This window comes from Vidua macroura, chromosome 5 (assembly GCF_024509145.1).
Source record: "Vidua macroura isolate BioBank_ID:100142 chromosome 5, ASM2450914v1, whole genome shotgun sequence".
NCBI lineage: Eukaryota > Metazoa > Chordata > Aves > Passeriformes > Viduidae > Vidua > Vidua macroura.
Window position 1 is genome coordinate 72,099,113 of NC_071575.1, and position 27,990 is coordinate 72,127,102.

General features: G+C 51.9%; 1 protein-coding gene across 1 annotated transcript; it reads left to right on the forward strand.

The window, feature by feature from the left end:
- The first annotated feature begins 9 nt into the window (after positions 1-9).
- Positions 10-27,716, forward strand: TASOR2 (transcription activation suppressor family member 2). The gene is made up of 27 exons (XM_053978329.1): positions 10-42; positions 182-196; positions 456-470; positions 922-1,053; positions 1,155-1,178; positions 1,325-1,339; positions 1,467-1,652; positions 1,897-2,052; positions 2,179-2,245; positions 2,335-2,425; positions 3,728-3,747; positions 4,530-4,653; positions 5,758-5,858; positions 5,977-6,080; positions 9,460-9,532; positions 10,996-11,070; positions 11,864-12,616; positions 12,954-13,190; positions 15,827-16,664; positions 17,681-18,203; positions 19,276-20,901; positions 23,788-23,907; positions 24,156-24,309; positions 24,977-25,082; positions 26,109-26,284; positions 26,589-26,706; positions 27,002-27,716. Exons 1-27 carry the CDS (start codon positions 10-12, stop codon positions 27,003-27,005), a joined length of 5,886 nt encoding a protein of 1,961 aa, XP_053834304.1. The 3' UTR covers positions 27,006-27,716.
- The last annotated feature ends 274 nt before the right edge of the window (positions 27,717-27,990 follow it).

A 27,990-nucleotide genomic window follows, 5' to 3' on the forward strand; every position in this document is an offset into this window, starting at 1 on the left:
CAGTTCCCCATGGATGATTCCCAGATCCCCATGGATTATTCCGCATATCCCACGGGTGATTCCCAGTTCCCCATGGATTATTCCCAGTATCCCATGGATTATTCCCCCATTCCCCATGGATGATTCCCCATTCCCATGGATCATTCCCCATTCCCATGGATATTCCCCATTGTTTCTCCAGTACTACGTGTACGAGGTGAGTGGGGTGAACTCCCCATTCCCCATGGATGATTCCCAGTTTCCCATGGATGATTCCCAGTATCCCATGGATTATTCCCAGTATCCAATGGATGATTCCCCATTCCCATGGATTATTCCCATTTCCCCATGGATGATTCCCCATTCCCATGGATCATTCCCCATTCCCATGGATCATTCCCCATTTCCATGGATCATTCCCCCATTCCCAGGGATGATTCCTAGTTTCCCACAGCTGTTCCCCGTTGTTTCCCCAGTACTACGTGTACGAGGTGAGCGGGGTGAATTCCCCGTTCCCCACGGATGATTCCCAGTTCCCCATGGATGAATTCCCAATTTCCCATGGATTATTCCCCATACCACATGGATGATTCCCAGTTCCCCATGGATGATTCCCCGTATCCCATGGGTGATTCCCAGTATCCCGTGGATTATTTCCCCATTCCCATGGATCATTCCCAGTATCCCATGGATGATTCCCTGTTTCCCTAGTACTATGTGTATGAGGTGAGCGGGGTGAATTCCCCGTTCCCCATGGATGATTCCCAGTTCCCCATGGATTATTTCCCCATTCCCATGGATTATTCCCAGTATCCCATGAATTCCCAGTTCCCCATGGATGATTCCCCATTCCCATGCATTATTCCCCATTCCCATTGATGATTCCCAGTTCCCCATGAATTATTCCCCCATTCCCATGGATATTCCCCGTTGTTTCTCCAGTACTACGTGTACGAGGTGGTCGGGGTGAATTCCCCGTTCTCCATGGATTATTCCCATTTCCCCATGGATTATTCCCCATATCCTATGGATTATTCCCAGTTCCCCATGGATTATTCCCCCATTTCCCCACGGGTGATTCCCATTTCCCCATGGATTATTCCCATTCCCACGATGATTCCCAGTTCCCCACAGACCATTCCCATTATCCCATGGACCTTTCCCTGTTTCCGCAGTACTACGTGTACGAGGCGAGCTGGGTGAATTCCCCGTTCTCCATGGGTGATTCCCATTTCCCCAAGGATTATTCCCTGTTTCCCATGGATCATTCCCAGTTCCCCACGGATGATTCCCATTTCCCCACGGACCATTCCCAGTATCCCACGGCCATTCCGTGTTTCCCCAGTACTACGTGTACGAGGTGAGCGGGGTGAATTCCCCGTTCCCCATGGATGATTCCCATTTCCCCATGGATGATTCCCAGTTCCCCATGGATTATCCCCACGGACCATTCCCAGTATCCCAGGGAGCATTCCCTGTTTCCGCAGTACTGCGTGCTCGAGGCGAGCGGGGTGAATTCCCTGTTCCCCATGGATGATTCCCATTTCCCCATGGATCATTCCCAGTTCCCCATGGATTATTTCCCCATTCCCATGGATTATCCCCACGGACCATTCCCAGTATCCCAGGCCCATTCCGTGTTTCCGCAGTACTACGTGTACGAGGCGAGCGGGGTGAATTCCCCATTCCCCATGGATGATTCCCCATTCCCAGGGGCCATTCCCAGTATCCCAGGCCCATTCCGTGTTTCCGCAGTACTGCGTTCCTGAGGCGCGCGGGGTGAATTCCCCGTTCCCCATGGATTATTCCCATTTCCCCATGGGTGATTCCCAGTTCCCCATGGATTATTCCCACGGATGATTCCCCATTCCCACGGACCATTCCCAGTATCCCAGGGCCCATTCCCTGTTTCCGCAGTACTACGTGTACGAGGCGAGCGGGGTGAATTCCCCGTTCCCCATGGATGATTCCCCATTCCCATGGATCATTCCCAGTTCCCCATGGATTATCCCCACGGACCATTCCCAGTATCCCAGGGAGCATTCCCTGTTTCCGCAGTACTGCGTGCTCGAGGTGAGCGGGGTGAATTCCCCGTTCCCCATGGATTATTCCCCCATTCCCATGGGTCATTCCCAGTTCCCCATGGATTATCCCCAGGGGCCATTCCCAGTATCCCAGGCCCATTCCCTGTTTCCCCAGTACTACGTGTACGAGGTGAGCGGGGTGAATTCCCCGTTCCCCATGGATGATTCCCCCATTCCCATGGGTGATTCCCAGTTCCCCATGGATTATCCCCACGGACCATTCCCAGTATCCCAGGCCCATTCCGTGTTTCCGCAGTGCTGCGTTCCTGAGGCGCGCGGCCCCGCCGGGTGTGTCCGTCCGTGCTGCAGTGCTGCCAGCGCCGCCCGGCCCGCGAGATGCCCGCGCCGGCCCCGCGCCGCCCGTAAGGAGCCCCGCGTCCCTCTGCTTCCCCTGGCCATCCCTGGCGTGCCTTCCTGTCCTTTTCCCTTCTCACGTTCCTTTTTGTCCTTCTCCCATCTAAAATTCCTTTTTGTCCATTCCCCCATCCTATATTCCTTTTTATTCTTTTCCCATCTCTAATATTCCTTTTTATCGTTTCCCCATCTAACATTCCTTTTTGTCCTTTTCCCCACTAATACTCCTTTTTATCCTTTTCCCATCTCTAATATTCCTTTTTGTCCTTTTCCCATCTCACGTTCCTTTTGGTCCTTTTCCCCATCTAATATTCCTTTTTGTCCTTTTCCCATCTAATGTTCCTTTTTGTCCTTTTCCCCTACTAATACTCCTTTTTGTCCTTTTCCCCATCTTATATTCCTTTTTATTCTTTTCCCATCTCTAATATTCCTTTTTATTCTTTTCCCATCTCTGAACATTTTCCTTTTATTCCTTTTCCCATCTCTAATATTCCTTTTTATCCTTTTCCTATCTCTGAATATTCCTTTTATTCCTTTTCCCATTTCTAAATATTTCTTTTTATCCTTTTCCCATCTCTAAACATCTTCCTTTATTCCTTTACCCATCTCTAATATACCTTGTTATCCTTTTTCCACCTCTGATATTCCTTTTATTCCTTTATCTATCTCTAAAATTCCTTTTATTCCCTCTTTTCCCATCTCTGAATATTCATTTTATTCCTTTTCCCATCCCTAATATTCCTTTTTATTCTTTTCCCATCTCTAAAATTCCTTTTGTTCCTTTTCCCATACCTAAATTTTCATTTTATTCCCTCTTTTCCCATCTCTAAAATTCCTTTTATTCCTTTCCCCAAAGTCTAAATGTTCCTTTTATTCCTTTTTCCATCTCTGAAATTCCTTTTTATTCCTTTTCCTGTCTCCAAAATTCCCTTCCATGCTGTTCCTATCTCTAATACTCCTTTTATTCCCTCTTTTCCCATCTCTGAATATTTTCCTTTTATTGCTTTTCCCATATCTAAATATTCCTTTTTATTCTTTTCCCATCTCTGATATTCTTTTATTCCTTTTCCATCTCCTTTTGTTCCTTCTCCCATCCCCAAATTTTCCTTTTCTTCCCTCTTTTCCCATCTTTAAACATTTTCCTTTTCTTCCTTTTCCCTTTTCTCGTTTCATTTTTTTCTATCTCTAAAATTCCTTTTCTTCCTTTTCCCATCTCTAAAATTCCCTTTTATCCTTTTCCTATCCCTAATATTCCTTTTATTCCTTTTCCCATCTCTGAATATTTTCTTTTTTTGTTGATCTCTCTCCAGAGCGGAGTGGAACCACCAAGGTAAGGGCAGCTGGGTTTGGGGTTTTTGGAGTTGGGGTTGCTTTTAGGTTTGGGGTTTTGGGGTTAGGGTTGTGGGTTTGGTTTTTGTGGTTCTGGGTTTTAGGTTTGGGGTTTTTGGATTTGGGTTTGGTTTTTTTTTGAGGTTGGGGTTTTTGGGGTTGTGGTTTTTCAGGTTGGGTTTGGGCTCTTTGGGGTTGTAGGTTTTGGGTTTGGGGTTGTGCTTTTTTTGTGGTTGTGGGGTTTAGGTTTGGGTTTTTTGGGTTTGGGGGGTTTTTGTGGTTGTGGTTTTTGGGTTTGTGTTTATTGAGGTTGGGGTTTTTGTGGTTGGCGTTTTTGGGGTTGGCGTTGCTTTTAGGTTTGAGGTTGGGGGTTTGGGGTTTTTGAGGTAGGTTGTGGTTTTGGGGTTATGGTTTTTGGGTTGTGGTTTGTGGTTCTGGGTTTTTGGGTTTGGGGTTTTTGGGTTTGGGGTTGTGGTTTTTCAGGTTGGGGTTTTGGGGTTTGGGGTTTTTGGGTTTGTGTTTTTTGAGGTCGGAATTTTTGGTTTTGGGGTTGTGGTTTTTCAGGTTGAGTTTGGGTTTTTGGGGTTGTGGTTTTTGGCTTTGGGATTGTGGTTTTTGAGGTCGTAATTTTTGGTTTTGGGGTTGTGGTTTTTCAGGTTGAGGTTGGGCTTTTTGGGTTTGGGGTTTTTGGGGTTGTGGTTTTTGGCTTTGGGGTGTTTGGGCTTGGGTTTGGGGTCGGGTTTCCCCGTGGATTGTTCTCTCCCCTCTCCCGTTCCTCCGCAGAGCCGCGGTCGCTGTCGGCAGCGGCGCCGTGCCCGTGGCGGGGCCAGCTGTGCATCGGGGGCCAGCGCCTCTGCACCATCGGCCTGAGGAGCGAGCACAGTGCGGGCAGCGTGCCCGCCCAGCTGTGAGTGGGGCTGGGCTGGGGGCACTGAGCCGGGCTTAGGGCACTGAGCTGGGCTTAGCACAGCTGTGAGTGGGGCTGGGCTGGGCTTAGGGCACTGAGCTGGGCTTAGCACAGCGCGGGCAGCGTGCCCGCCCAGCTGTGAGTGGGGCTGGGCTGGGGGCACTGAGCTGGGCTTAGGGCACTGAGCCGGGCTTAGCACAGCACGGGCAGCGTGCCCGCCCAGCTGTGAGTGGGGCTGGGCTGGGCTTAGGGCACTGAGCTGGGCTTAGGGCACTGAGCTGGGCTTAGCACAGCATGGGCAGCGTGCCCGCCCAGCTGTGAGTGGGGCTGGGCTGGGGGCACTGAGCTGGGCTTAGCACAGCGCGGGCAGCGTGCCTGCCCAGCTGTGAGTGGGGCTGGGCTGGGCTTAGGGCACTGAGCTGGGCTTAGCACAGCTGTGAGTGGGGCTGGGCATGGGGCACTGAGCCGGGCTTAGGGCACTGAGCTGGGCTTAGGGCACTGAGCCAGGCTTGTGTACCTGAGCTGAGCTTCTTAATCTGAGCATGGTTTCTGTAACTGAGCCTGGGGTCACACACTGAGCCTGGCTTATCACACTGAGCCTGATTCCTTAACCCAAACCTGGTTCCTCAAACTGAACCTGGTTTCTTAAACTAAACCTGTTTTTTTAACCCTAAACCTGTTTTTTTAACCTAAACATGTTTTTTTGACCTAAGCCTGGTTTCTCAAACTAAACCTGGTTTTTTGACCTAAACCTGGTTTCTCAAACTACCCCTGTTTTTTTAACCTAAGCCTGGTTTCTCAAACTAAGCCCATTTTTGTCTTTTCCTGCCTCATCCCTTTGCTGCTGGAATGTCGGGTCACAGCTGGGTGAGGAGATAAAATCCTTTAAAATGATTTAGTTCTGACACCTCCCACTAAGTCAGATTGCTCCAAGCCTGGCTTTAAACATCCTAGGATCTGTGATTTGATGATTTTCAGGATTTGCACACAGGATCCTGAGCAAGCTGCACCTTTTCCAGAGCTTTTTTTTTTTTTTTTTTTGGCTCCACAGAACTCCCAGCTCTCCTTAATCCTGATTTTTTTTTTGGTGCTTTATCCCCTCAGGCCTCCCAGCCTGGACATCAAACACGTCATGGGATTGTCTGACTTGAAGAAAAAACTGCCAGAAGCTGCATTTGGGAAAAAAAATTACACTAGGAATGAAGGTGGGTGTGAGAAATATCCCAATTTCCAGTGCTCCCACCAATTCCACCTCCGTGCTGCTGGGACAGAGTCCCTGGAAATTCACCATCCCAACCCCAAATGCTTTCTCTTCCCCCCCAGTCTGCTTTCAGGGTGTTTACTCCAGTCTCTATGAGGTGGAAATATCCAATAAGGATCAATCCAAAATGGATCAGCTGGTGGAAAATCTGAAGGAGAAGGACTTGGTGAGTGTTTTCCTGGGGGAAAAGTGGCCTTTAAATGACATTTTTGGTGTCATTATCCACAACTAATGCAGCGTGGAATTAGTTCCCCTGCTTTAAATGTTAATTTCCTACTTTGTTGCTCTCCAGCATTTATTTTTTGTGTTTATCACCTGAAGATTAACACCACGAGCTGGGAATTATTTCTGGAGTTTTTGCCCTGGGATATATATTTTATATTCTATTTTTCCCAGCACGTTTGAGCCTGGTGTCCCCAGGAGAAAGCCACAGCTGTCCCCTCCTGGGGTTTGCTCTTCCTGTAAACCCAGAGCTGGGATCATCCATCCTCCCCTGGCTCTCAGCTGGAATCTTGGCTGGAATCTTCATTTCCAAGCCCAGCAGCAGGCAGGTGGTGGCCTGGAAGCCCCAGGAGGGTGGAAAACCAGCCAGAGAAATCCCAGTCACCCATGTCAGGACGGCAGAGCTGTGGAAACAAGGAGGAATTCATTTGGGAATTGCAGCGGTTTTGGCCGGAGGTGTCTGACGGGGTTCAGGCTCCCAAATCCCCACAGGGAACTTTGGTTTTCCAGCTGTCCACGGGAGCTGGAGAGGAATTCCTGCAGCTCCAGCTGCAGCTCCTGGGCTTTGTCCCTCAGCTGGGGGAGAGGCAGTCCCAGCTCCCAGGAGAGGGGTGGAATGTTGGAATGTTGGATGGAGAAGTTCCCTTCAACTCCAGGGGGGGTTTGTGCACCCCAGAGCTGCTGCTCCTCCCTCCTGGGGTTTGGGAGCACCAGGATGGGCAGGGGAGGCTGGAAAACCGGGAATGTTCCCTGGAGAGAGAGGAGAGGGCTCCAGGGAGAGCTTCCAGCACATTCCAGGCCCTAAAGGGGCTCCAGGAGAGAGGGACTGGGGACAAGGCCTGCAGGGACAGGACACAGGGAATGGCTCCCACTGCCAGAGGGCAGCGATGGATGGGATCTTGGGAATTGGGAATTCCTGGCTGGGCTGGAATTGCCAGAGCAGCTGGGGCTGCCCCTGCATCCCTGGAATGTCCAAGGAAAGGCTGGAGCAGCCTGGGATGGTGGGGTTGGAATGGGATGGGATTTGAGGTCCCTTCCCACCCAAACCATTCCGGGATTCTGGGATCAAGGGGGCTCAGAATCCATCCCGAGGGATTTTTATGGAAGTTGGGGATGGAAAAGGGAAGGGAGACCCTTCCTGGAGTCCCGAGCTTCCAGTGAAGCCCCCGGATCCCAAAATTCCTTCCTGGAGCGGAGTCGGGGTGGGGCTGGATCCAATCCCAGGCTGGGAGAGCTGGGAATGGAGGGAATTCCCTGGGAAAGGGAGATTGGGGTGGGATTTTGGGAATTAGGAATTCCTGGCTGGGCTGGAATTGCCAGAGCAGCTGGGGCTGCCCCTGCATCCCTGGAATGTCCAAGGCCAGGCTGGACATGGGGACAGTGGGAATTGTCCCTGCCATGGCAGGTTGGCACTGGGTGATCCTGAAATTCCCTTCCCACCCAGCCCATTCCACGATTCCATGACAAACCAGCCGGGATTAATCCCATATCCCTCATTCCAGCCCCTTTGGGATGTGCTCCTCCCCTCCCTCTGCTTTTGGGGTCTGTGGGTGAATCCACTTTGGCAGCAGCTCCCAGACAAAATTCCCTGGATTTCCTTTCCCTTTCCGTGCTGTGGGAAAAGCAGGGAATTCCTTCCCTGGAATAATGTTGTTTTTTTAGGTTTTTTTAATTTAATTTTTGTTGAGGTTGGGACTGAAGGCATTTGAGATGATAGTTTGTGTTCAGACTTAGGTGTTTATTTTTTTTTTTTTATTAATGTTATTGTTTTACAGTAGTGAGTTTTGTAGCTTTTGTAGTAATAAGGTATAAAATGCTTATATTTATTTATATATATATAAATATACATTGCATTATAATATTATAATCTATTAATTATAATATAGTATAGCATTTTATGATATATATCAGTATATAATAATAATATAATATTTATCCTTTTCCCATCTCTGAATATTCCTTTTATTCCTTTTACAATATACAATTGTTACAATATATTATTATAGTGTGTATTATATATAAATATATAAAATATATAAAATATATAAATATATAAAATATATAATATAAAAATATATTTATATACATTTGTGTTTTTATATATATATAACCTTTATAACCATTATATATGTATATATATATAATGGTTCTGATATTATATTATTATAATTATTAGAATTATAATAATATTGTAATTATATTATACTGGTTATAATGGTATATTTTTTTGTTATAAGGTTTTCTAAGATTAAATTATTTAATTAAGAAATGATGCTTCAATTATTTTTATTTTTAACTTAATTATTGATTTTTTGAAGTCTGCACTGCTGGCTTTACTGTTTAATTATAAAATATTACTTAAACTTATGAAGAAGAACAATTTGGCTTTGTCCTAAAATCTTTATTTTGTTTTTTATATATTACTCTATTTGTAAACTCTAAACCCTAAGTTTTTTACTTTGTGATATTACACACTTTTAATTAACTACATAATTGTAATTTTCGTGTTATTAATTAATTTGGGAAGGTTTTTTTATGGCTTTGGGCTGAATGCAGTGTTCTCTTGGGAGTTAGAGTTTGTTTGTAGAGGAAGTTTAAATGGAATGGCATCAGGGGACTTCCAGGTTTATCCAATTCCTGGAAGATTCCTGAAAAAAATGCAAGAAAGATCCAAGTTTGGAAGAGGAGAGGCAATCCCAGGCACCAAACACAAGGAAAAGCTGATTTTTAATCTCTTTATCCATCTGCTCCTGGAAATCTGGGACACAATTCCAGGACTTTTTACACTCAGCCATTTTTTTTTTTTTTTTTTTTTTTCCCCCCAAAGATTCATTGATGCTGCCAAAATCCAGCTGAGCTCCAGCCAGGTGGTGGCTGGAATTTTGTCTTTTCCAGGCTGCTGGAATTTTGTGTTTTCTTTTCCCAGGATGCTGGAATTTTGTGGCTTTCCTGGGATGCTGGGATTTTGTCTTTTCCAGGATCCTAGAATTTTGATTTTCTCCCAACTGGCTGGAATTTTGTGGTTTCCCTGCATGCTGGAATGTTGTGTTTTCCAGGATTCTGGAATGTTGTGTTTCCCAGGTGCTGGAATTTTGTTTTCCCAGGATGCTGGGAAAACCTTCCCCTTTGGGCTGCAATTCCTAGCAGGGATGGATTTTTAATCCTCATTAATTCCAACCAGCTTGATAAGGATATTTCTTTATTTTAAGGAATTTTAGGCCTGAGCAAGGAATATTTTGGATCCCAGCTCCCAGCTGGCACAGGAGGCAGGGAAGGAGCAGAGTTTGATTTTTTATTTTTTTTTTTTTCTGTGTTTGTTGCAGGCAATCATCAAATATTTACAGGACCAGGGAGTTCTCATCCTGCTCACATCCTCAGCCTTGGCACGGGAGGATGGTAAGGCCGGGCTGGGGCTGGGCTTAATTCCTGCTGGGTTTTGGAGGCTTAGGAACCTAAACTAAACCTGGTTTCTGAAACTAAACCTAGTTTAAGTTTCTCAAACTCAACCTGGCTGCTCAAAGTGAACCTGGTTTCTGAAACTGAACCTGGCTTCTGAAACTAAACCTGGTTTCTGAAACTGAACCTGGTTTCTGAAACTAAACCTGGTTTCTGAAACTGAACCTGGTTTCTGAAACTGAACCTGGCTTCTGAAACTGAACCTGGTTTCTGAAACTAAACCTGGTTTCTCAGACTATGTGCGTGATTTCTGAACCCAAACCTGGTTTCTGAACCCAAACCTGTTCTTTAAAACTAAGCCTGGTTTCTCACACTAAACCTGGTTTCTTAACCTAAACCTGACTTTTCAAACTAAACCTGGTTCCTTAACCAAAATCTGGTTTCTCAAACTGAACCTGGTTTCTTAACCTAAATGTGATTTTTCAAACTAAACCTGGTTCCTTAACCAAATCCTTCTTATTTAAGGAGGATCTGGTTTCTTATTTAAAACCTGGTTTCTGAACCCAAACCTGGTTTCTCAAACTAAACCTGTTGTTTTAACCTAAACCTTGTTCCTTAAATTAAGCCTGGTTTCTCAAACTAAGCCTGGTTTCTCAAACTAAGCCTGGTTTCTCACACTAGACCTGGTTTCTTAACATAAACCTGATTTTTCAAACTGAACCTGGTTTCTTAACCCAAACCTGGTATCTTAACCCAAGCCTAGTTTCTCAAACTAAACCTGGTTTCTCAACAAAAACCTGGTTTCTGAACCCAAACCTGGTTTCTCAAACTAAACCTGTTGTTTTAACACTAAACACCTGTTGTTTTAACCTAACATCTGTTCTTTTAAACTAAGCCTGGTTTCTCAAACTAAGCCAGGTTTCTCACACTAGACCTGGTTTCTTAACATAAACCTGACTTTCCAAACTAAACCTGGTTCCTTAACCAAAACCAGGTTTCTCAAACTGAACGTGGTTTCTTATTTAAATCCTGGTTTCTTAACCCAAACCTGGTATCTTAACCCAAGCCTAGTTTCTCAGACTGAACCTGGTTTCTCAACAAAAACCTGGTTTCTGAACCCAAACCTGGTTTCTCAAATTAAACCTGTTGTTTTAACACTAAACACCTGTTGTTTTAACCTAAACCTTGTTTCTTAAACTAAGCCTGGGTTCTCAAACTAAGCCTGGTTACTCACACTAAACCTGGTTTCTAAACATAAACCTGATTTTTCAAACTAAACCTGGCTGCTCAAACTGAACCTGGTTTCTTAACAAAAAACAGGCTTCTGAAACTAAACCTGGTTTCTCAGACGATGCATGATTTCTGAACCCAAACCTGATTTCTGAACCCAAACCTGCTTTTTTAAACCAAACTTTGTTTCTCACACTAAGCCTGGTTTCTGACCCCAGCCCTGTTTTTTGCAGGCCTGGAGCCCAAGGAGCCCGTCAGCCTGCTGGCCCTGTTCCTGTTCAGCTCGCCCCGGGCCCTGAGCCCCAGAGGTAGGAGCCTCCCAGGCTCTGGTTTAGGCTGGAGTCCTGGCTCAAAGGTCCCATTGCTCTTCAAAAGCTGAATTTTCTGCTCAAAGGTTGGGATGATTGGTGGGATCCATGCAGAGCAGGTTGGGATGATTGGTGGGATCCATCCAGAGCAGGTTTGGGATGTTTGGTGGGATCCATCAGGAGCAGGTTTGGGATGTTTGGTGGGATCCATCCGGAGCAGGTTCGGATGTTTGGTGGGATCCATCCAGAGCAGTTTGGGATGTTTGGTGGGATCCATGCAGAGCAGTTTGGGATGTTTGGTGGGATCCATGCAGAGCAGGTTGGGATGTTTGGTGGGATCCATGCAGAGCAGTTTGGGATGATTGGTGGGATCCATCTGGAGCAGGTTGGGATGTTTGGTGGGATCCATCCCTCTGGGGAGGATGGGATGTTTGGTGGGATCCATCCGGAGCAGGTTGGGATGTTTGGTGGGATCCATCCGGAGCAGGTTGGGATGTTTGGTGGGATCCATGCAGAGCAGTTTGGGATGTTTGGTGGGATCCATCCAGAGCATTTGGACATTTCCCCAGGGCTGAGCCTTTTGCAGGCTGATTTTTGGAGCTTTTTATTTTAATGTTTCCTTTTTTTCCTTTTCCTTTCCTGTCCCCTTTTTCCTCTTCCCTTTTTTTCCCCTTTCTTTTCTGCTTTCCTCTTTCCTTTTCCTTCTTCCCCTTCCCTCCAATGTTTCCCTGCACCAGGGAAATGATTTAGTGAATTCACTCCTTTGCTAACCACTTTGATTTTCCTTTCCCAGTGGAAAAGGAGGACCCAAAGGATGGGAAGGAGGGCAGTGCCAGGAGTGCCATCTCCCTAAAAATCGCCTCGGTTTTGCCGGGACTCCGCTACGCCTTGCGGAAAGCAGCCAGTTCCTCCTGGAACGCCACGGGCAGCCCCCGCATCCAGGAGCACCTCCAGGAATATGCAGAACTGCAGGAAAACTCTCAGCCCAGCCCTGGCCAGAGCAGTGACGTTCCCGTTGCTCCTGTCCCCTCTCCATGCCGGGATGGGGATGCTGACCCTTCCCAAAAGCTCTCGGAGCGATCCCTGGCCCAGCTGCGGCGTTACCTCTCCGACCCCAGCAGCTTCACCCTGGGAATCTCAGCAGCCTTGCAGTGTCTCAGTGGGGCTGGCAGGAATCTGGGAGCTGATCCTGGGAATTCCTCCTCAGTGCCCCCAAATCCTGCTCCTCCCAGCAGAGCAGCGGGAATAACACGGGATAAGACAGAGCTTCCCAGTCCCGCTCCGGAGAGATTCCTAAAAAGCATCACCTCTCCCACCAAGCCCTGGGGCCGGGAGATCAGGAGGAAATCCAGCAGGATCCTCGGGAAGAATGTGCCACCCCTCAAGGCACAAACACATCCTGGAGAGAACAGCAGGAGCAGGGAGGCAGCCAAGAAAAAAGCCAACGTCGCTTCCTCTTGTCCCAAAAAATCGGGATCCACGGGCAATTCCAACGAGCCCATGCTGAAATTGGCCAATTTGCAGTTGCCACATGGAAGGAAAAGAGGTGAGTGCTGGAAAAATGGGATTATTTCCTCCTTATCCAGGTGGGATAAGCTCAGGGTTCACTGGGAACCACCCAGGAGCTTTGCAAGTGCTTGGAGCATGCAAATAAATCTCAGGAATTATCCCTGATCCTGAAGTTGGGTGCTTTCAGGTCAGATTTTACTTCTCATTATCCCGATTGAATTGGGAATAAATTAATTATGTTCCCAATTAAATCAGGATAATGAGAAGTAAAATCACCAAAGCCCCTTCCCCCCCCAATCCCTCCCTCTTCCCAAGGAATTTTTAAGCCAGAGCATTCCCAAATGAAAACCAACCCCTCCTTTTCCCTGTCCCAGGTGCAGAGGTCCTGGCTGCAGAAATTGTCCACAAACCCCCGTGTGAAAGTGCTGAGAAGGAAAGCTCAGCTCCCAATGGTCCTGGCGTGGAGGCAAAGAGGCCAAAAACCCTGGAAAACCTGGACTCCAAGAAGATTCCTGCCACTGAGAGTGGCACAAAGCCAGGGAAAAGCAAAATGCAGAAAAACGTGGAAAACAGAGCATCAAAACCTCCGGAGAAGCAGCAGGAAGGGAGCGGTGAGAAAAGATTCCCTTGGGAAAAAATTCCTTTGAAAGCTGAGCCATCCAATGGCAGGGATGAAATAAATAGTTTTGGATTGAAACAGGGGAAGTGTCAAATACTGGGGAGAAATTCTGGGATGGAATTCCCAGAGAATCCTCCTGGATCCCTGGAAGTGTCCAAGGCCAGGAGCAGCCTGGGATAGTGGGGTTGGAATGGGATGATCCTTAAATTCCCTTCCAGCATTCCATGATCCAACATTCCCTCGTTGCCTTTGGAGCACCCAGAGTGCATCCAGCATCTCTCCCATGGGATGGCTCCTGCAGAACCCCAAAAAAATCCCAAAAAAACCCAAGTTTGGCTGTAAGAAACCCCCAATTTTATGTCTCAGTCAATAATGGGATGAGCCATGGGGTTGGATTGGGATGATCCTTAAATTCCCTTCCAGCATTCCATGATCCAACATTTCCTTGTTGCCTTTGGAGCTCCCAGAGTGCATCCAGCATCTTTCCCATGGGATGGCTCCTGCAAAACCCCAAAAAATCCCAAAAACCCCAAGTTTGGCTCTAAGAACCCCCAATTTTATGTCTCAGTCAATAATGGGATGAGCCATGGGGTTGGAATGGATGATCCTTAAATTCCCTTCCAGCATTCCATGATCCAACATTCCCTCGTTCCCTTTGGAGCACCCAGAGTGCATCCAGCATCTCTCCCATGGGATGGCTCCTGCAAAATCAAAAAAATCCCAAAAAACCTCAAAGTTTGGCTGTAAGAACCCCCAATTTTATGTCTCACTCAATAATGGGATGAGCCATGGGGTTGGATTGGGATGATCCTTAAATTCCCTTCCAGCATTCCATGATCCAACATTCCCTCGTTCCCTTTGGAGCACCCAGAGTGCATCCAGCATCTTTCCCATGGGATGGCTCCTGCAAAACCCCCCAAAAATCCCAAAAAACCTCAAAGTTTGGCTGTAAGAACCCCCCAGTTCTGTGTCTCACTTGATAATGGGATGAGCCATGGGGTTGGATTGGGATGATCCTTAAATTCCCTTCCAGCATTCCATGATCCAACATTCCCTTGTTGCCTTTGGAGCTCCCAGAGTGCATCCAGCATCTCTCCCATGGGATGGCTCCTGCAAAACCCCAAAAAATCCCAAAAAAACCCAAGTTAACTGTAAGAACCCCCCAATTTTATGTCTCACTCTGCCCTTCCCAAGGAAATGAAAAGCCACTCGTGGCCCTTGAGCCCAGCTGGGATTTCAGGATTTTTTTTTTTCCCCCTGGAAGGGAAATTTTGGGGCTGGATTTTAAGAGCAGGAATCCACCTGATTCCCTGGCTTCATCCTGGGATTTTTAACCCCAAAAATTGGATATTTCTGAATTATTCCTTTGGGAACCCCCAGGTTCCTGTGTGTGCTCTTCAAAGATCAGGGGGTTTGAGCTCTGCTTTTGAGCTTTTCTGGGGTTTTTACACCTAAATTATTGCAAGAACAGCACAGAATCCATTAGGGAAAATCCCAAATACTCCAACCTTCAAAAAAAAGCAGAATTAAAAAGGATTAAGGAAAATGAAATTTATAATTTTTTTTTAACTGGATTTTGTTCACACTGGATCCTGTCCCTTTTATTCCTGAATAAATCTAATTCCCAGCTATGGATCATTTCCTGCTATCCATGACCTGCATGACCACAGAGATATTTTTTAAATTGTGGAAAATCCATCTTGGGAAAAAAAAAAAAAAAACTTTTTCCCTGAGAACCTGCCTCAAACCCTCCTTGGGGCAGAGTTGGGTGGCCTTGATTGATTTTTTTCCCTTTTTAAATGGATTTCCCCCCCTTTTTAAATGGATTTTTCCCCTTTTTAGATGGATTTTCCCCCTTTCTAAATGGATTTTTCCCCTTTTGAAATGGATTTTTCCCCTTCTTAAATTGAATTTTTCCCTTTTAAATTGATTTTCTCCCTTTTTAAATAATTTCCCCCCTTTTTAAATGGAATATTTCCCTTTTTGAATGGATTTTTTCCCTTTCTAAATGGACTTTTTCCCTTTTAAAACTGAGTTTCCCTTTTTGATTGTTTTTTTCCCTTTTACAATTTTTGTCCTTTTTAAAATTGATTTTTTCCCTTTTAAAATTGTTTTTTCACTGTTAAATGGATTTTTCCCTTTCTAAATGGATTTTTTCCCTTTTAAAATTGATTTTTTCCCTTTTAAAATTGATTTTTCACTGTTAAATGGATTTTTTCCTTTCTAAATGGATTTTTCCCTTTCTAAATGGATTTTCCCTTTCTAAATTGATTTTTCCCTTTTCAATTGACTTTTTCCCTTTTCAATTGATTTTTCCCTTTCTAAGTGGATTTTTTTCCCTTTTCAATTGGATTTTTCCCTTTCTAAGTGGATTTTTTTCCCTTTTCAATTGGATTTTTCCCTTTTCAATTGGATTTTTCCCTTTCTAAGTGGATTTATTTCCCTTTTCAATTGGATTTTTCCCTTTTCAATTGGATTTTTTCCCTTTCTAAGTGGATTTTTTTCCCTTTTCAATTGGATTTTCCCCTTTCTAAGTGGATTTTTTTCCCTTTTCAATTGGATTTTCCCCTTTCTAAGTGGATTTTTTCCCCTTTCTGAGTGGATTTTTCCCTTGGTGCCCCCACGCAGAGCGGAAGGAGCTCCGGAGCGAAGCCTCATCCGAACCCCCCGGAGCAGAACTCCCCAGGAATGTTCATCCCGTGGCAATTCCCGGCGCTGCCTTCGCCCTGCAAGGGGACGACAGCGACTCCCACGCCCTGAACCTGCTGGCTGACCTGGCCCTGGGCTCCTGCATTCCTGCCTTTATTCCCAAGGATTCTGGGCTCGTCCCCGTGGGATCCGGGGATTCCTGGGAGCAGCGGAGCCCTCCCGACGCCAAATCCCTGCGCGCGCCTTCCGACCACAGATACCACAGGGCGGACAAGCAGGGCAAAAAATCCACCTCCAGCAAGGTGGCCCTGACCCAGGCGCTTCCCGAAGAAACAGATTCCAGCCAGCTGGCCTCTCCTCCCAGGGAAAAAACCTCTGGAATTTTCAGCGGGAGCAGCGGCGTTCCCATCCCCGCCGCGTTCCAGGCGTTTCCTCCCCGCCGAGCTCCGCAGGCCTCCGAGGTGAGCAGCCACTCCATCATCTCAGCCGAGCACTCCTACGCCTCCCCCATGCCCGATGATCCCAAAACGCCCCCAGATCCCAAAGGGAATCCCAGTCCTGGCTCCAGGAGCGCTCCGGCAGCTCCCTTGGTCGGGAAGGTGCTGCCGTTCCGGCACCAGCAGAGCAGCGCCGCCGAGCCCGCCCGGAGCAGCGGCTGTGCCAGGAAAAAGGAGGATTTCTCCAAGAGCCACACGGTGAATCTCTCTGGGAATTCCATGAAGGTCACGTGCCGCTGGGAAGAGGAATACCTCTTCCACCTGGACAGCAGGTACACCAATGATTCCCTGGAGAAAACTGTCATCCGTGCCCTGCATGGGTAAGTCAGCCTGGGCGTGGCTGGATGAGTTTGGGAATGGGGTTCCTGTGCTTTTTAGCCCTTTGTTTTCCATAACTGTGGGGTTTGTTCCCCGTGTTGGTGTGGGTTTCTTGGGGAAAAAGGGTTTGGGGCTGGTGGTGAGGGGACAGAGTGGATGTGGCCCAGCCTCGTGTGCTGGACCCAAAATTCTGCCCCATCCTGGGGTGATCCACGGTGTGGGCAGCAGGAAAAGGGGGAATTGGGGAATTCTGGCCCCCTCGGGTGAGACCCCACCTGCAGAGCTGCCCCAGCCCTGGGAACAACAGCAGCAGCACCTGGAGCTGCTGGAGAGAGCCCAGAGGAATCCATGGAGCTGCTCCAGGGCTGGAGCCAGGCTGGGAGAGCTGGGGGTGCTCACCTGGAGAAGGGAAGGATCCAGGTAGAGCTTCCAGCACATTCCAGGCCCTAAAGGGGCTCCAGGAGAGCTGCAGAGGGACTGGGGACAAGGCCTGCAGGGACAGGACACAGGGAATGGCTCCCACTGCCAGAGGGCAGGGATGGATGGGATCTTGGGAATTGGGAATTCCTGGCTGGGCTGGAATTGCCAGAGCAGCTGGGGCTGCTCCTGCATCCCTGGAATGTCCAAGGCCAGGCTGGACACTGGGGCTGGAGCAGCCTGGGACAGTGGGAGGTGTCCCTGCCATGGCAGGGGTGGCACTGGGTGATCCTTAAATTCCCTTCCCACCCAACCCATTCCATGATTCTGCAATTCCCGTGGCTCTGCAGCTGGAATTGGTACCTAAAGCCACGACCCAAATTTCTCCATCCCTCCTTTGGAGCTCGGATTTCCTCTATTTTTATTTTTTTCCTACAAGAAGTTGGAATCTGCATCAAGCAGTGTGTGCTCCTGTGCCTTGGGGCTGAGCCCTGCAGGGAGCCAGGGATGAATTCCCAGGGATGAATTCCAGGGATGAATTCCCTGGAGCTGAACGGGGGAGGATGAGGATGGTCCAGACTCTCTTTGCTTCCCTTCCCAGGCCCTGGGATCCCGATCTTCCCGACGATGTGGAAGGGATGAAGCTGATCCTGCACATGTGGGTGGCTCTGTTCTACAGGAAGCCCAGCAAGCTCCTGAGCAGCTCCAGGAAAGTGGTGGAGCACAGCAATCCCAGGAAATTCGTCTCCATCAACAGCTCCGGTGGCTTCCTGGAGCTCAGCGACGACAGCCAGGACTGCTTTGGCTTCGAGACGTGTCCTGCAGACTCCGGCTCGGATCCTGACCAGACTCCCAGCAGCTCCCTGGATCCCAGCACCCCTTCCCAGGGCGCTGCCCAGCCCGAGAAAAGCCCCGCGGATTCCCAGACGGACGCGGACGGAGCTGCTGGAGCTGTGGACAGCACCGTGTCCTCCTCCTCGGGGGAGCTGCCCTGCGGGGAGGAGGAGGAGCCTTCCTCCACCAGCTGTCCCGAGAGCCTTTCCCCGCAGGATCATTCCAGGGAAAAGCTGGATGTGGCCGGCAGGGAGCCGGAGGGCGTGCGCGATGTCTCCAGCGTCACCGCGGTGAGTCCGGCCTCGGGGGGCTCCCAGGAACATTCTCCTCTTAGAAGAGCAGGATTTTCCTCTTAGAAGAGCAGGAGTTTCCTCTTAGGGAAGCAGGATTTTCCTCTTAAAAGAGCAGGAGTTTCCTCTTAGGGAAGCAGGATTTTCCTCTTAGAAGAGCAGGAGTTTCATCTCTTAAAAGAGCAGGATTTTCCTTTTAGAGGAGCAGGAGTTTCCTCTTAAAAGAGCAGGAATCTCCTCTTAGAGAAGCAGGATTTTCCTCGTAAAGGAACAGCATTTTCCTCTTAAAATAGGAGAAATTTCCTCTTAAAAGAGCAGGAGTTTCCTCTTAGAAGAGCAGGAGTTTCATCTCTTAAAAGAGCAGGAGTTTCCTCTTAGGGGAGCAGGATTTTCCTCTTAGAAGAGCAGGATTTTCATCTCTTAAAAGAGCAGGATTTTCCTCTTAGGGGAGCAGGATTTTCCAGAGGAATGGAGCAGCTGTGCTTGTGGGGTATGCAGGGGAGCAGGGATGTTCTCCAAGGGGGAGGAATCCCAAATTAAAGTAATTAAAGCGTCGAGCTCAGCGCCTGTTCCTGATTTAAATTCCAAGTTTGTCTGTCCTCAGCTGAGGGATCAGGGGAGCCCGCAGCATCCCAGAGCAGAATTCCAAATCCAGCACAGCCATTCCCACGTGGATTTGGAAAGCTGGGATTTGTTGTCTCGGGACTTTTTCCCCCACACAGGTGCCAGTGCAGTGCTTTGCATCATTTCCCTCATCCCTCCAGTGAAATCCATGAGAATTCCATTCTGGATAAAGCTTGAAATTAAGTTTTTACACTTTTCTCCAGTCTGCACGTGGTCAGGAGTGGAGGTTCTTGGGATAAACATAAAACGTGGGAATCTGCTGAGATATTTCCAAGCCTGAATTCTTGAATTAAAACAATTCCTTTAAAACTTGAACAGAGGAGTGGCTTCCATAGGGCTGGAACTGTTTTGCAGGAAGGAAAAAATATTCCAGTGGTTTTTTTTTTTTTTCCCTGCATTTTCCTATGAGGAATGTTTTTTCCTTGTTAACCTGTGGGTTGTGTTTCAGGAGGAGCCAGCCAAGGAGGAGCTGGTGGATGCCAGGATCACCCCCAGCCCTCCCGAGGAGCTCGGTTGTCCCAGCAAATCCCCGGAGGCACCGGGCACGGAAAACCCCGGGAGCCAAGCCCCGAATTCCAGCACAGCTCCATGGACAGACCCCCCCTGTTCACCTCAGGAAAACGGGGAGCAGCAGCAGGAAAACCAGCAGGAAGCAGGCTCAGAGAGTGGCCCTGGCCCTCCCGAGGATGAGGAGGCAATGGGAGGCTCTGGGCATTCCCGGGAAGTTGAGGATGGCGCTGATCCTGCCTGGGATTCCATGCCCTTGGAAGCAACTTGTGGAAGTGCAGAGCCTGGGGGAGCCACTGAGGAAGGGGAGGAATCCCAGGAGCACTCGGAAAAGGAGGAGAGGGAGGTGCAGGTGGAGGAGGAGAAGGAAGAGAACGAGGAGCTGGAGGATGAAAGCCCTTTCGTGGGCGCCGTGGATTTGGTGCTGTCCGAGAGCAGCGATGCCGAGATGGAATGCGAGCACGGCGAGCAGAATCCAGGGAATTCTGCGTCTCCAGAGGAGTTTGGTGCTCCTGAAGAGGACCCCATGCCCAGCCCCACCTCCCTGGCACCCCCCTGCCCCGACAGATCCTCCCCAGCACCCTCAGATGGGGCTGGGACTGACCCTGGAGGCTTTCCTGAGGAGATGTCACCAAACCAGGAGGAGCTCCCGGATCCCTGGGATGCTCCGGGCACGCCGGATTCGGAGACAAACGGGGTTGGAGTGGCCAGTCCGGCCGAGGTGGGGTCACCCCACAGTGACAGCGGGGAGCTGCCAGTCCCCCCTGAGCCCAGCCTTGTCCGTGGGGCACAGCCCGACAGCGTTACGGACAGCCCGGGGCCTGCTGGAGCCACGCTGGGGAGCGGCTCGGAGCACAAAAACCGGGATCAGGCGCCCTCCGGGGAAAGGTGGGAGCCTGCTGGGAGCACGGGAATGACCCTGACGCTGTCCCCCGACTCCAGCTCCGTCTGCCTGACCTCTCCCGACAGGTCCGTGGATCCGTGGGCTGCTCCAGAGGATCAGCCCATGGAGAGCGTCCAGTCACCGTCCCAGAGCGACCGGGGACGGAGCAGCTGCTTCTCCCAGCTGGGTGGGGACGACGCCGATCCCGACCCCGATTCCCTGGATGCTGAGGAGTCAAACCAAGGCGGGAACGGGGTTTTGGAGGAGGAGCAGCAGGGGAGCCCCTCTGCCAACGAGGAGGAGCTGGATGATCCCATGGGAGCAGGAGATGGCCGGGACTCCCCCTTTGACTACACAGACATGGGAGATGACTGCAGAGCTGAGGAGAGCGAGGATGTGTTCCCCGGGGCAGAGAATTCCCCTGGGAACGGCAGCACGAACATGGAGATGGAGGAGATCCCTCTCCACCTGGAATCGGAGCCCTCCTCCTCCATCAGAGAGGGCATCTCAGCCGTGCAGGAGCTCCCCAGGCAGCAGCAGAGCTTCCCAAACATCCACGGGGACTCGGCTCCTGCTTCTCCTGCCGCCGGAGACTCCCATCCCGGCGTTCCCGCCGTGCCGGGCCGGCGCGAGTCGGTGCTGTGCCGCCTCTGGAAGCCGTGCCGGGAAGGAGGAGCCGCGCGGGTGAGCGTGGCTGCCTGGAGCCTGGATGGCTCCTTCCATCCCAGCTGCTCCCAAGAGCTGTCGGAACGCCCAGCTCCCTGCTCCCCCGTGGATGCGGCAGCGGGGCCGGGATCTGCTCCTCCTTCTCCGTGTGACCCGTGGGACGATCCGGAGGCTGCGGAGCCGGGCTCGCCGCTCCCTGAGGCGCTCCCCGGGATGCTCCCTCCCACTCCGGACAGTGCCCAGTGGGCCGGGAGCCATGGCAGCCCCGGGAGCAGCCCTGGGAACTGTGGCAGCCCAAGGAGCCATGGTAGCCCCGGGAGCAGCCTCAGGAGCCATGGTAGCCCCGGGATCTGTGGCAGCCCTGGGAGGTACGGTAGCCCTGGGAGTGGTGGGAGCCCCAGGGACCATGGCAGCCCCAGGATCCATGGTAGCCCTGGGAGCCATGGTAGCCCCGGGAGCCGTGGCAGCCCCAGGATCCATGGTAGCCACGGGATCCATGGCAGCCCCAGGAGCTATGGCAGCCCCGGGAGCCATGGTAGTCCCAGGATCCATGGTAGCCCCAGGATCCATGGCAGTCCCAGGATCCATGGCAGTCCCAGGAGCTATGGCAGCCCTGGGAGCTGTGGTAGCCCCAGGAGCCATGGTAGCCCCAGGAGCCATGGCAGCCCCAGGAGCTGTGGTAGCCCCAGGAGCCATGGTAGCCCCAGGAGCCATGGCAGCCCCAGGAGCTGTGGTAGCCCCAGGAGCCATGGTAGCCCCATGGGCTGTGGTAGCCCCAGAAGCCATGGTAGCCCCATGGGCTGTGGTAGCCCCAGAAGCCATGGTAGCCCCATGGGCTGTGGCAGCCCCAGGAGCTGTGGTAGCCACAGAAGCCATGGCAGCCCCATGGGCTGTGGTAGACCCAGGATCCATGGTAGCCCTGGGAGCTGTGGTAGCCCCAGGAGCCATGGTAGCCCTGGGAGCTGTGGTAGCCCCAGGAGCTGTGGTAGCCCCAGAAGCCAGGCAGGGGATGCCAGAGGGAGCCCTGGGGAGGAGCCCTTCCCGCCAGAGGACCCGGAAGGAGGCAGCGTTCCCAGTCCTGCACCTTCCCCAGCCCGGGAGTGTGCCCTGTGCGAGCCCTGGGATGTGTGTGAGCACAGCCCCGAGGGACTCCAGGCGTTCCCCGATCCCGACTGTGCCGGCGCCGAGGTGGGACAGGGAGAAATTCCCGCTTCTCCCATCCCGTGGGACGAGCCCAGGGATCTCTCTGGAGAAAACCTGGAGTTCAGTGATGCCGAGGATATTTCGGATCTGCTCCCAAGGGAAGAGCAGCTCCCAAGCCAAGACACACACGAGGGCTTGGCCTTTGAAGATCCATTGGAGAATTCCTTTGGTGACTCAGACCAGGAATATTTTGAGGGGAATTCTCACTCCCCTCTTCCAAGCAGGAGTTCCTGCATCATGAGATCCATGGATGCCGCAGGAGCAAGGACTACCCGGGACAGCTCCTCCAGGAGCTCCGTGCACACGGAGGAGCACGGGGAGGCCCGGGACTGGGACGTGCCCAGGGATTACAGGAGCTTTGTCATCACCAGGCAGTGCCAGGAGAGGACGGAACATCTGCAGCTTCCCAGGAGGCGCAGCCGCCGTGCCCGGGAATCCCACCTGGCCCTCTCCCTGATGGAGACCTGGAGGGACTTTGAGGAAATCACCCAGAACACTTTGGACATGGAGTGTCTCCGCTTCCATTATAAGCTGAAAGAAATCCTAAGGAAGGGCAAACCGCCCTTTTCTACCTCCAAAAGCATCTTCCCAACGGACTTTCCTCCCCGCCACGCCCCCATCCCGCTGTCCCCGCGCAGCAGGAGCCCCTTGCAGGTGACAATTCCCCCCTCGGACACGTGGCCGGGCGGGCTGTGCTCCCGCGGGGACGCTTGGGCCACCAGGAGAGGCCGATCCCGGGCCAGGAGCCGGGACCGCCGGGCTCCCTCGCACCTGGGCAAGCTGCGGTACGAGCACGCCCCGCCGGAGCCGCGCGGGGACGTGGCCGGCATCCTGGACGAGTTCTCCGAGTTCCAGAGGGTGCTGCTGGCCGGGGCCGAGGCCGGGAGCGATCCCGTGGCGCGGGGGGAGGCCGGGAACGGGCGGGCGGGGGTGGCCCAGCCCCGCGGGACGGCGGCGTTCCGGGGGATGGCGGCGGAGCTGTGCGGGGCCCTGAGCCGCCACCTGCGCCGCGTGGCCGCCAGCGGGCAGCCCGGAATGTTCTACCTGCTGGAGACTGGGAAGGAGCCCTTCTTCGACAGGGTGAAGGTGGGAGCTGTTCCTGGATGGGGATGGATTGGGGTGGATTGGGATGGATCGGGGTGGATGGTTGTGGATCGGGATGGGCGGCTCCAGGGCACAGCTGAGGGTGGCAGGAGCAGGGAAGCTTGGGCAACCTGACAGGGATGGTTTGGGGGCCAGGAGCCACCTTGGCTCCCAGCACCAGGAGTTGGAATCCCAGGAGCCTTGGGATTGAGCCACTGGAGAATCATGGAATGGTTTGGGTGGGAAGGACCTTAAGGATCATCCAATTCCAACCCCATGGCAGGGACACCTCCCCCTGTCCCAGGCTGCTCCAAGCTCCATCCAGCCTGGCCTTGGACATTCCAGGGGTCCAGGGGCAGCCCCAGCTGCTCTGGCAATTCCAGCCCAGCCAGGAATTCCTTCCCAATAATCCCACCTAAATCTCCTCTGGTTTAGTTTGAAGTCCAACCATTCCCAGCACTGCCAAGGCCACCATGTCCCCAAGTGCCACATCCACGTGCCTTTTACATCCCTGCAGGGCTGGGGACTCCCCATTGCCCTGGGCAGCTCATTCCCCTTCCTCTCCCCGTGTTCCCAGGGAAACATTCCCCATCCAGGCCTCCCCTGTTTGTGTTCCAGGCCCTGCTGAAGGCACAGGGGTTTGTGAGGACAGAGCCCCTGAACTTCTGCGGGCACCGGGACAGCGAGCGGCTGCTGGTCATCGTCAGGAACGAGGACATCGCCTCCCACATCCACACTGTGAGCCTGAACCCCTCTTCTCCTCCTCTCTGCACTGGTCTTTAATCCCAGGATCCATTAGAAAAGTTGGAGCCCGGGTCAAAGCAGTGAGGTTGGGCTTCCCTTGTCCAGCCTCACCCTGACTCAGCAATCCCAGGGAATGTTTCATCCCTGTATCCAGCGCTGGGTTGGGAACGTTGGGATGCTGCAGGGCTGGGCTGGGCTCGCTGGATCTGGGGGCTGTTCCCAAAGCCCTGTTCCTGGAGCAGGTGCCGTGCCTGCTGGAGCTGAAGCGCTGTCCCAGCGTGGTGTTCGCCGGCGTGGACGATCCCGAGGAGGTGACAGGGGACACGTTCCAGGAGCTCTTCCAGGCTGGAGGATTCGTGGTGTCCGACGAGGAGCTGCTGGAAAGGGTGACCTTGGGTGAGTCTCACACATTCCCAAACCTTCCCCTTGGCGGGGAATTCTTGCCCTCTCTCTGACATTTGGATCCCATCGGGATGGAGTGCCCAGCTCGGGGGTCCCCAGAACATCCCAGGGCAGGGCAGGGTTGTCCCAGGATGTTGATTTGGCCTCGAGGCTCATGGAATGGTTTAGGTTGGAAGAGACCTTAAGGATTATCCAATTCCATGGGCAGGGACACCTCCTGCTGTCCCAGGCTGCTCCAGCCTGGCCTTGGACATTCCAGGGATCCAGGGGCAGCCCCAGCTGGAATTCCATCCCAGCCCCTCCCCACCCTCCCAGCCAGGAATTCCTTCCCACTATCCAGTGGAAAAAGGAGGAGAACTTGCTGCTGCCTTCAGCTCCTCAGTGGGAAGTGGCAGAGAAAACAGAGCCACCTCTCCTGGGAGATGCTCAGTGAGGTGACAGGGAAAGCTGCACCCGTCCTTTGGGATATCGGGAAAATTCACCCCAGGACGTGATCCCGGTTCCCCATCCTGTGCAGTTTGAGTCTCCATCCTTGCAGAGACTCAAAGCTCCCCTGGACAAAGCCCTGAGCACCCTCAGGTGGCCCCACTTGGAGCAGGGCTGGGCCCAGAGACCCCCAGGTCCCCCTTCCCACCCACCCTGAGCTCTGGTGTCCCCTCAGGCCAGCTGAAGGAGGTGGTGAAGGTGCTGGAGAAGCTGAACAGGAGCGGGAGGTGGAAGTGGCTCCTGCACCACAGGGAGAGCAAGAAGCTCAGAGGAGACCTCAGGTAAGGGCTCTGCCTGGGAAATCGGGGATTTTTGGGATGGAGCAGCAGGACTTGGGACCTGGAGAGCATCAGATGGCCTGGAATGTTGTCCTGGATGTGATCCTGGATGAGGCAGAGCTCTGGCAGCTCTCCTTGCTCCCTGCTGGGCTTCCATGAGGCTCTTCCCTGGCTCCTTGGCAGAGACGCCCTCAGGGAGTGTTGTGGGCTCCTGGAGAGGCACAGATTTCCCTTGAGGAGCTGCACATTCCCAAAACTCCCAAAGCAAACTTCCCTCCCTTCCCACCAGCTCATCCCAGCTCCTGACACACCCCTTGGAGCTCAGGGCACCTTCCTGGGGCTCTGCCCCCTCTGGTCCTTTTCCTGCCCAACCACATCTGGGATTTGGGCGTGCAGAGAAGGAATTGCCACTCCAGTTCCCACCAGGAATGGTTGAAGATGGAGCTGCTCTGGCGTGGCCTCATCCATGGCTCTCCCTGGCATGGGTGAAGTGAGAAAAGTCCTGGGTTGGGATAAAGAAGTTTAACAGGGAAAGGAAAAGCTGGGAAAACCAAGAATTAATCCCCATTTCCCAGCACAGGCCATCCCCAGGAGAGCCAGGCTCCATCATCACCACCTCTCCCAACACCCCCTGTTCTTCTCCTCCCAGCTTTATATCCTGAGCATGATTGCAGAGTCTGGAACATCCCTTGGGACAGTGGCAGTCCCCTGTCCTGGCCTTGTGCCCCCCAGGCCCTGTGGGGTGAGCGAGGAGCAGCCTTGGCTTTCCCAAACCCTGCTCCAGCAACACGAAAACATCCCTGACCTACCCACAGCTCCCAGCACAAGCCCCAAAAGCAGCCCCTGAGATGAAAATGAACCAACCCGGGGCAAAACCAGCACAGGCAATCCGGGAGCAGGGGGGAATTTGTCACTTGGGATCCAAAAACCACCCGTGGGTGTGGAAGAAGCGCCTGGAAGGGCAGATCCCATCCTCCCTGGGGAGGGATGGAGAGGGACTGAGCCCTGCCCGTGCCCCTCTCTCAGCAGGGACGATGCCAGTGCCCAGAAGAAGCAGCTGCTGCTGAGGTGGTGCCAGGGGGCAGAGCTGCTGGAGCCGCTGCCCTTCCACGGCTGCGACTCCGCTCCCGAGAGCCGGCGCGCCCAGTGCCTGCTGGAGCTGCAGGTGCAGCACGTCCGCGCCAGGTTCGCCGTGTACCTCACAGGTAAAGGGATCCCAGAGCCCTGCAGCTCTGAAATTGCCCTGGAAAAGGGATGGAGGAGGGATAGAAAATCCCCGTTTCCCTGCGGGAATCGCTTCTTCGAGCGTGCGGCTCAGGTGTGAGTGGTGGAAAGGAATTTGGGATTTTTGGAGGTTGATGAATTCCAGCGGTTTTTGGCGCCTGTGGGTGGCTGAGGCTGTTGGCAAAGCACCAGAGCAACCACGGTGGGATTTAGGGATATTTCCCACAGGTTTAGGAACAACGTGGTTTGCTGGAATTAACGGAGCTGCTGCTCCTCCCCTTGCAGAAAATCCCAGCTGCAGCAGCAGGGAGATCCTGGAAAGCAAAGGAATTCTTGTGGCTGACATCAACACCTTCCTCAGCACGGTGCAGAAAGTGGCTGCTCCCTTTAGAAGAAGCTACTGGTAAGAGGGAAAAGCTTGGGATTGATCCCAAAAAGCTGGGAACAGCTCAGGGCTGTCTCTAGGATGGCCAGCAGGGAGCTGGGACCCTACAGCAGAGCAGGGACCATCCCGAAGTGCTGGATCTGGGATCTGCCAGCACTCAGAGCCAACTCCTGCAGCTGGATCCAGGAGAGCCACGCTTGGCACTGCTGGAAAACAGGAAAAACTCCAGGCCTGGCCCTGGGGAGGCTCTGCAGGAGGCTGGCACTGCCCAGAGGAGCCGGGCACTGACCTGGGCCACGTCTCTGTGTTGCAGGTGACAGAGCGAAGCCACGAGGACACTGCTCCTCCCCAGTGTGGGCACCCCGGTCCTGTGGGGGACATCCCCTCCATCCATCCCAGTCAGTCCCAGTGGATCCCCACCATCCATCCCAATTATAATTATCCAATTATAATTGGATCCCAGGTATCCCAGTGGATCCCAATTATCCCAGCTGCTGCTGGGGGTGGGGGAAGTCGGTTTTAGCTCTGTACATAAATCTTATTTAAAGGTGGGGAATGCAAATCCTCGGGGGATTCATTCCCTGCCATCCAGTCTCGCATAGGAAAATTCCTTTTAACGGTACAACTAAATTATTGGAGTGGTTTCAAGTCTTTCGTGCAGCTGCCCTTGGAGCAAGCAAATGAGTTTGTCCCAAAGTCTACTTGAAGATTAGGAATGAGAACAAATCCCTTTTCCACGCGGTCGTTGCTCTTCAGGCCCACACTACATTTCATCTCACCCCCGTTGCCTCCTGCTGCCGGTTCCCTGCTGGGACTCGTGGAATCCCAGCACGGGGAACCCTTGCTGATAGCAGGAAGCCGGGACGCAGGAACAAAATAAGCTCTTATTTATGGGGGCCCCGTTCCCGACCCGGCACCGCGGGGCAGGGGCGTCCTTTTAGTTCGTTTTTAAATCCAAGACTGCGAGGCCGTTGTGTACAGGATGAATTTGTAAAGAGTTTGATTAATAAAACCTCCAAAATAACGAAGTTTCACACAGCTCTGCTTTCTGGAGAGGGGGTCCCGCTCAGCACCCAGCCTTTTCCAACAGGGAAAGGGAGGGCAGGGGATTTTCCAGCTGGGACAGAGGTTGGGAAGCAGCAAGGAGTGAGCAAGACCGTGGTGGGCTCCTGGATGATGGATCCCATCAGGAAGGGTGGAATAACCAGAGGAATAACCAGGTTAGAGCAGGTAGGGATAATGGGATCATTTAAGGATTTATTTTCCACCTGCACTGGGTCTGGCCTGGCTTGTAGGCACGGC

Coding starts and splice junctions, on each gene's coding strand:
- TASOR2 (XM_053978329.1), top strand. CDS start 10: ATGGATGATTCCCAGATCCCCATGGATTATTCC. Junction 1,653..1,896: donor ACGTGTACGAGGCGAGCGGG/GTGAATTCCCCA, acceptor CTGTTTCCGCAG/TACTACGTGTACGAGGCGAG. Junction 6,081..9,459: donor ATCTGAAGGAGAAGGACTTG/GTGAGTGTTTTC, acceptor TGTTTGTTGCAG/GCAATCATCAAATATTTACA.